General features: G+C 38.9%; 1 protein-coding gene across 1 annotated transcript; it reads left to right on the top strand.

Moving 5' to 3' along the window:
• Positions 1–80: 80 nt before the first annotated feature.
• On the top strand, positions 81–8,204 carry LOC120746213 (secretin receptor-like). The gene is made up of 13 exons (XM_040051558.1): positions 81–359; positions 451–550; positions 852–962; positions 1,866–1,972; positions 3,359–3,468; positions 3,564–3,696; positions 4,070–4,223; positions 4,311–4,371; positions 4,461–4,530; positions 5,104–5,195; positions 6,976–7,114; positions 7,198–7,239; positions 7,322–8,204. The coding sequence occupies exons 1-13, from the start codon at positions 291–293 to the stop codon at positions 7,505–7,507; spliced, it is 1,374 nt and encodes a 457-aa protein (XP_039907492.1). The 5' UTR covers positions 81–290; the 3' UTR covers positions 7,508–8,204.
• The last annotated feature ends 245 nt before the right edge of the window (positions 8,205–8,449 follow it).

The raw sequence follows: 8,449 nt of genomic DNA, 5'->3' as shown, positions 1-8,449 counted from the left end.
TTAGATTTTCTATGGATATGTTGCTAAATATATTCGCAGATGTCCTATTACTACGTTTAACAGTAAATAAATAAACACTTTGAAAGTCGTAAAGGACGTTTTCATTGTATTAGCGCGACCTTGATAAAAGCCCCTATCACACTGTCCTGAGGCATACCCTGCGTGATTATCAAGCCAAAGAGGCGCATGTTTGATTTTCCGACTTCACGCATTTGCTGTATAGCAGCCATGCTAATTTTTCATTCTAATCATATATACACCCTGGGATTTGGACGCAAGTACACATTTTAATGGAGAAAATCAAAGTTTTTGACCTAATGATAAAACTTGGACTTATTTGGGTTTTACTTTTCCCACAGGTGAGAAAAAAGAGGCATGCTTGTTTAGTTTTGTTTTTTTTTAATCTATGAAAAATCAGCAGAGCCCGATGTAATCTTTCCTTAAAAACAGGCAAAATCGTCACCAGTCTGTCATCCTAATGTTCGCCTTATGAGAGAGGAAGAAAAGTGCATGAAAGATTTGCTACTTTCAACATCACACAAAACAGCTGGTAAGTCAATACGGTTTCTAAATTGTCTCTTTCCGCTCTGTCGTGACATGTCAAGGACCGCTGCTTGGTGGAAAGTGCCAAGAGGGAATACTAGTCATATCTGAAATTAATGACATTTTTAAACTTTTTTTTTTTTAACTTAACGGTATTTTATCGACACCTGCTGGTTACATAACATACTGCAACAAATATTAATCCTGAAGTGGATTGTGTTTCACATTTTAAAATCTGGCTCCATTGTTTGTATGGAAACAAAACCTACTATAAAATTGAAATATATATTTGTTTTTGATCTACTAAGAAAATAACAGCGTGCACTGCAAGGGAATGTGGGACGACTTGAACTGCTGGCCACCGGCTTTTCTTGGGGAAACTGTTTCACAACCTTGTCCAGAGTTTTTTAATTCAGGAGGTACTATGCAAACACACACACACCAGCACTCACTTGCACCTATTATTTATACTACATTGCACCTGTTAAATATTTGCCAGTAACCTAATTTGTTTTCATAAGGAAATTAAACACCTACTCCCTCTCAGGGTCTCTATCCAAACACTACGCCATAAAATACATGTGTACATAAGACACCGGGTAACATTTTAGTGGTAGGTTTACTCTGGGAGATAACTTTGATAAATTCTGAAGTGCCTGAAGAGGGAAATAAAAGGTTCTGCATTTCTTTTGGTAGATTATACAATAAACACAGATGTCAGGTTCTTTTTTTTTTTCTTTCTTTGTACACAGGTTCCCAAAGTAGCATACATATATATATATATATATATATATATATATATATATATATATATACATATATATATATATATATATAAAACACCCAGCACGCCCCTGCGGGCAGTTTATCCTTCAAGCTCGGGTCCTCTACCAGAGGCCTGGGAGCTTGAGAGTCCTGCGCAGTATCTTAGCTGTTCCCAGGACTGCGCTTTTCTGGACAGAGATCTCCGATGTTGTTCCCGGGATCTGCTGGAGCCACTCGCCTAGCTTGGGAGTCACCGCACCTAGTGCTCCGATTATCACAGGGACCACCGTTACCTTCACCCTCCACATCCTCTCGAGCTCTTCTCTGAGCCCTTGGTATTTCTCCAACTTCTCGTGTTCCTTCTTCCTGATATTGGTGTCATTCGGAACCGCTACATCGATCACTACGGCCGTACATATATATATATATATATATATATATATATATATATATATATGTGTGTGTGTGTGTGTGTGTGTGTGTGTGTGTGTGTGTACATAGCAGTGCAGTTTGCACACCAAGACAAAACTCAAGTGTTATTTTATTGCTTTTTACAGGTAAAGTGCATCGCAACTGCACAAACAATGGCTGGACAGACCTGCTCATTCCACACGAAGATGCTTGTGGCTACTCTTTCAATGAAAGTCTCTTATTTCTTGGAGAGGTTGGTGTTTAGATAGATAGATAGATAGATAGATAGATAGATAGATAGATAGATAGATAGATAGATAGATAGATAGATAGATAGATAGATAGATAGATAGGCTCAAGTCTGAAGGGAAAAAACAGTGCCTCATGGGAACTCTTCTAAAAGCCAATGCTTATCTCACTTGCTAAGTGATGATATAAACAGCTCTGCTTCCAGACCCACGCATTTACTGCTTTGGATGAGGCTCCTGTCATTTTAATGTGCTTCAGAGCTTTTGTTCTTTGTTTTGAAATAGACACATGGCCGTAACATTTTTCATTGTCATTTTTGACACTTTTATGAGCATGAGGGCCACAACTTTAATAGAGACCATGCACAAACATTAACGACTAAGCTCGTGTTGTGGATGGAGTTATGCAGGTATTCTCATGACTAAGGTGATACCCATTTTTAGTGTCTTCTTCCTGATATATGATGGTGTTTGTCTTTGCTAACCGCTGAACCTAACCCAGCTGCTCCTGTGGTAATATGCTGATATAGTCTAAAGCTAGCTCATGATAGCAGGCCATTGCCAATGCCAACTAGCCCAAATGAACTGACCCTTAAAACAGTACTTAGTTTTACTTTTCCATTTTGCTTATGTTCAAAGTCAGAGCATTGCTGTACATTTTTGGTTTATTTAGAAATGCTAGCTACAGTACATTCTAGCTAGCTAATTTACCGCTAACTTCTAATTCTACTCAAACATGTAAATCTGCCTTTTCATGGACTCCTTGATATTATGTCTTTTTGTTTTTGTATTTTAAACCACTGAACGCTGATTTATTAATTATTCAAACATAAAAAAGCCACCTAACTCAAGGGATAAACTAGTTTTGTGTCTACACATAACTAATAATTTAGCAAAGAACCCATTTAAAATTGTATCTTTAGACACTTTGTTACTGTCTGTCACAGAAGCACATCATTTATTCCCACTTCGAGTGTTAAATCTATGAAAAAAGGCTGGAGTATCGGACAAACAAAAGTACCTACAGTAGATGAACAGTATCTGACCACTTAAAGAAATTACAAGAAAGCTTGCCTAAGAGAGTTCAGGCTCTTTTGAAGAATAATGGCGGTCATATCAAATTTTGACTTTCAAGCTCGCTAGAATCGTATAATTAGTTTTTGCCTTGCATACTGCATTTCCGTGCATTGTAGTACATTTCAATAAATCACTGTGGTTATTTCCATTTAACTAGCCAAATATAAAGACATGAACCTTTGCACAGAATACATGCAGTTAAATAAGACAAATTATCAGTGTATTCTTAGTTTCCGTCATTATATTATATCATACTGCATTCTCATATCCTGCTGCTTAGGAAAATAATTGAATATTGTCTATTCTTGATTCAGTCCTCAGACAGCCACTTGTATTTCTCCTATGTGAAGACAATGTACACAGTTGGATACACAATTTCCCTCATCTCTCTCATCATTGCCATCACCATATTCTGTGTGTTTAGGTGAGCAACATCTTGGCCTGAATAACTGTCAACCCTGTGCTTAAAGATGATGAATAGTTCCTAACCTCGAATTGTCCGTGTTTATATTCCTTCAGGAAACTTCATTGTACCAGGAACTACATTCACATTCAACTGTTCATTTCCTTCAGCCTGAGAGCCATCTTCATCTTCATCCGAGATGCTCTGCTCTTTACAGATGAAGAGATTTATCACTGTGACTACTATCCGGTAGCGATGGACCAGCGATTGTTTGATGAAACCCAAGTTCTGAGGCTTAATAGGATTAAAAATGTGTTACTGTTTTGTCATTTCTTCTCAGTTAAACTGATCCAAGAAGTTCTTGGCTTATCTTAGCTTAGCATAAATGTTGGCAGTAAAGGCAAAAGAAAGAATGTAGTAATATGCTCTTTTGGCAGCGAGTAGAAATCTTCAGGCGTTATTTTGGTACTGAGGTTGTGATGTAAACTGCATGGACTCACTGAAATCTAGCATAGGCATCATTTTAGCGGAGTCGTTTTGTTCTAGAACTAAAACTATTTTTGATAACTTGGAATAACAATAAGCCTAACTCAAGTTCTTTTGTGTAATTGTGGTGGGGCAGGCGCCGTGTAAGGTCGTGCTGATGTTTTCCAACTACTCCATCCTTGCAAACTACAGCTGGCTGCTGGTGGAGGGCCACTTCCTATACACCCTTGTTAACCGCTCCTTCTTCTCCCTGAAGAAACATCTGGTCTGGTACATCGTCCTCAGCTGGGGTGGGAAGAACCGTCTTCACCTTGTGGTGTCTCCTTTCCTAAAACTCAACCTCAGATCTATAGTCACTGATTTATTTCATCACACAGGTTTGCCACTGATTGTGATCATCTCCTGGGGGTGTGCAAAATATTTTTATGAAGATGAAGGGTAAGGTCTGTTTCTCTCAGCCTTGCAGTTATGATATTATCATGTCATGTATTATTATTTGACAGTTTTTTCTCATTCTCTTTTCAAAGATGTTGGGAAACCAGGAGGCATGAATGGGTTTGGTGGATACTTCGAGTGCCAGTTCTTCTAACTATATCTGTAAAACTTTGGTTTTCTGTTGTACTTACATTTCATTCTTATTTGAAAGATTATTTTTAAACATTCCACATTTTGAACATACTTTTTAGATTGACAGATGTACGTATCATGTGTAAGCTAAATCTGAAGCTAACAGCAAGTTAACTTAGCTAACAACTTAGCTAACCACATGAAGTGAAAATGTCTGCCATTATTATTTATTTCAACAAAGTAACTGTATTCTGAATACCACCTTTTTAAACAGTAACTGTAATGGAATACAGTTACTCATATTTTCTATTTTAAATACGTAACGACGGTACATGTATTCCATTACTCCCCAACACTGGTGGCAACAAAAGCAATTACTGGGAGTGTTTTTTTTAGTAGCACCTTCTTAGAATCCAATTTCACCCAGCAAGAACCCACAACCTCCATGAACCACTGCCACCCAGGAAAATACGCATTTTTTTCTAGAAATCATTGATTGTGTCATGTCCAATATGGCGGACAACTCTGATGCAATGTCTACCTGAGAAGGGACTAGAAGCACAGAAGGAGAAACAATCATTTGTACTGCTTTTATCATTTCAGATGAACCTCATCTTTTTCATGGGGATTTTGAGGATACTGGTGAGCAAACTCAGAATGCCAGATGCACAGAGAAACGAATTAAGCCAGTATAAGTGAGTAGTGCATACAGGGTAATGTTTGCTGTTATACTTCTATGATATATTCATACTGATGGACCTATACTTATACTAATATGTTCACCTAAAGGTAAATTTGTAAACTCACAAGTTCAAAAAGAGTTTAAAACCCTAAAATATATAGCTGTCAATAGAATGTGATAAAACAACGGTTTCATTGTGTTGAAGAGTTATCAACTGAAGTTTAACTAGAGCTCAGTCACACTGCTCTGTGACGTAACATGCGGCAAGTCAATGCAAACTCTATTCAGCCAGGCAAGTCAGGGATGTCAAACTCATTTTGCATGGTTTAACCTGTGAAACTCCCTGTTCTGTAAGTGCAAAGAACTTTACTTACACGTTTAAATCCTGAAATATTTCAATATAAGAAAAAGAAGTGTGTCTGCATGCTCTGCATGCTTTGCAAACAGAAGAAATCTGTCAGCACGGTTCTTTGGGCTTAAAATGTAAGGAATAAATATGTAAAATTACAGAAATTTTTCTGGCAGCTCATTGGCCACAAAGACTGCCCTGTAATTATAAAAGTGGAAGTTTTTGTTAATTCACAGAAAATGCTTTTTTTAAACGGTGGACCCATTGTAAAAAACATGTTATGTCTGTTACGTAATCATGTTGGTGTATAACGGATGACGATGGGGGGAGGTCTTTATCAGTCATCATCAAAAAATACAGTTAAAAGTCTAAAATTGTATGCCTTCAATCATATTTTTCAAAGCTGTCAAACAGGCCTGATTGGAGCCTTTGCCAGGCTGTTTCTGGCCCCAGGCCTTATGTTTGACACCCTTGATGTAGATTAACATATTCAGCATAATAAGTCCCCCTAAGGTGTCTGGGGTTTAAAAAATATATCATTCTGAATATACATCAACAGTAAAATATATATATATATATATATATATATATATATATATATATATATATACATAAAGCTGTCCAGTGGGCAGGACTGGAGTCTTTGCTTGGCCAATTTTAGCCCCCTGGGCCTTATGTTTCATACATCTAAGAGACTCTTAAATGTGATTCCTCCTGAGGAATAGGGGTAGGGCTAAAAAGAAAAAAGTTACACAGCAATGCACATCCAAAAACATTTCCATAGACTTAACAATGAAACTGCTGCCCCCTGTTAAAAATTTTGAGTGTTCCAGTTTGTGGAGGGTCGTTACAAAAAGTACCTTTAAGGCTAATCACACAGTGCTCTATGAGCAAGTGCTTGGCGAAATTGGGAAGGAAAAACTCCCTTTTAACAGGAAGAAACTGCCAGCAGAACTAGGCACAGGGAGCGGCAGCCATCTGCCATCATCTGGGGGTGAGGGGAGGAAGAGAGGACACAGACAAACTGTGGAGTAGAGATGCAGCACCACCCCTTCCCCTCCTTGTTCTCGTGTTTCAGCACAACAACGCCCATCTCCACGCTGCCAGAGCAAAGTAGGCCTTTCTGGATCAGGACTCAGAGCACATCCAGACACTTCCTTAGCTAGCAATTAGTCCTGGTATGTTTGCTACTGACCATGAGCCTGGGAGAGGCTGGGTCAATGTCCCAGAGGCAGCCACAACCAATGACCAGCCGGACACTGAACTCAATCCCACAAGAACAGATCCAGACACTTGTGTAGTCCAAACACAGATGGGTGACTGTATCCAGGGAAACCTATACCATGTAGTACATATTTTGACTAGTAAAAAGTTAGTTTTTAATAGTTTTAATAGGTTGTTTTTACTGTCACTTAAACAAAAATGCTGATTTCTCCTCACCCAGGAGGCTGATCAAATCCACGTTTTTTCTGGTTGCTCTGTTCGGCGTGCATTACATCTTGTTCGTGTTCTTGCCCGTTGAAGTCAGCAGCTCTATGTTTAAGATCTGGACCTTTGTAGAGCTGGCTCTGTCATCCACTCAGGTAAACCAGGTGATACCCTGACTATTTCACTCAATTCAATGACAAATGTAACCACATGATCAGCTGACTTTTCTCTCTTGAAGGGCTTTGTGGTCGCTGTCCTCTACTGCTTTGTGAACGGAGAGGTGAGAGGTCTTCCGCTTTTACAATAAACAGATTCAGAGGAAAGTTTGGAATGTGTGGACCAACGTGCATGTGTGTATTCAGGTGCAGCATGAATTTCTAAGGCGGTGGAGGAGATGGAGGCTGACTCAGCACCTGCCCACCAGACGCAGCCAGCGCCACGGCTCCATCAGCCACAGCGGGACCCCTCACACCCAGGTGTCCCTGCTGCCCTGCTCTCCAGGCAGCCTGTTGACAAGCGGGCTCCCTGTGGACACTGTGGAGATGTGACTCAAGCTGGGATCAGCTCATTTTCTCGCTCGTCTCATCCATAGCATGACGGACTCTCACTTAGTGCCGACAGTCGACAGCTTGGCTGCTTAAAACAGCATCGGACGCTTTGTTTGGAGATTTAAAGTACTGACAGGAAGATTTTAGGAGTCAGTGAACAAAAAGCTACTTTCTCTAATCACTTTCTGCAAAATGTAGCTACCCTCTGTTACCCTGTCCAGGGTGTACGTTTAATAAGCTCTTTTTAAAAAAAGATGGATGTAACATTGTAACTAAGCTTTAATTTTACTAGTGGGTGTGTTGAAATGTTTTCTTTTATGTTTTTTATTGTCCTACCCCCCATTTCCTTATACAGGTTTTACCTCTTGCAAGATGACAGTGCTAAATCAGTGTTTGCTCCTAATGACTCGCCTGGTTAAATAAAGCTTACATCAGCTCAGTCCCAGAGTTATGTTTTAGCATTTAGTTTTACTTTGTTTTGACTTTTTTCAATTTGCTTTCAGTTCATTTCCAGATTGGATTTTTATTGCAAGACTCCACATCCACACCCTGATCAGACAACTTGTGGTACAATTTTCTACCAAACCAACAGATGCTAAAACTAAGGCTATTTCCCCCCAGTGGTTTTGATTTCAGTGCTCCAAGTTCAAAAATATTTTAAGTTCACTTTACATTGTTAAAAAAATAAATTTTACAGTTTTATTTTACTTAACTCAAACGCTTTTAATTCCTATTTTTAGTTCAGGTTTAGTTAACTATAATAACTTTGGTCACAACACCATCTTGTGGCACAGAGTGAGTATTACACAAGAGTGCAACATACTGTTGATTGACCACGATTCGATAAGGAATGAATGTGAGGAAGCATTTAGATGTCAAAAAAGTGCCTGTATGAATGTGTGTGAGTGGATGAATGACATGTTGTATGAAGGTCTTTAAGCA

The sequence above is a fragment of the Simochromis diagramma genome, unplaced genomic scaffold (assembly GCF_900408965.1).
Source record: "Simochromis diagramma unplaced genomic scaffold, fSimDia1.1 OVJJ01000107.1, whole genome shotgun sequence".
Lineage (NCBI taxonomy): Eukaryota > Metazoa > Chordata > Actinopteri > Cichliformes > Cichlidae > Simochromis > Simochromis diagramma.
This window is presented reverse-complemented; position numbering and strand designations above follow the sequence as displayed.

Excerpts from the sequence above, each read along its gene's own strand:
- LOC120746213 (XM_040051558.1), top strand. The coding sequence starts at position 291 with ATGGAGAAAATCAAAGTTTTTGACCTAATGATAAAACTTGGACTTATT. Across the intron at positions 4,372-4,460 it reads TATTTTTATGAAGATGAAGG|ATGTTGGGAAACCAGGAGGC; the intron begins GTAAGGTCTGTT and ends CTCTTTTCAAAG. Across the intron at positions 7,115-7,197 it reads TGGCTCTGTCATCCACTCAG|GGCTTTGTGGTCGCTGTCCT; the intron begins GTAAACCAGGTG and ends TCTCTCTTGAAG.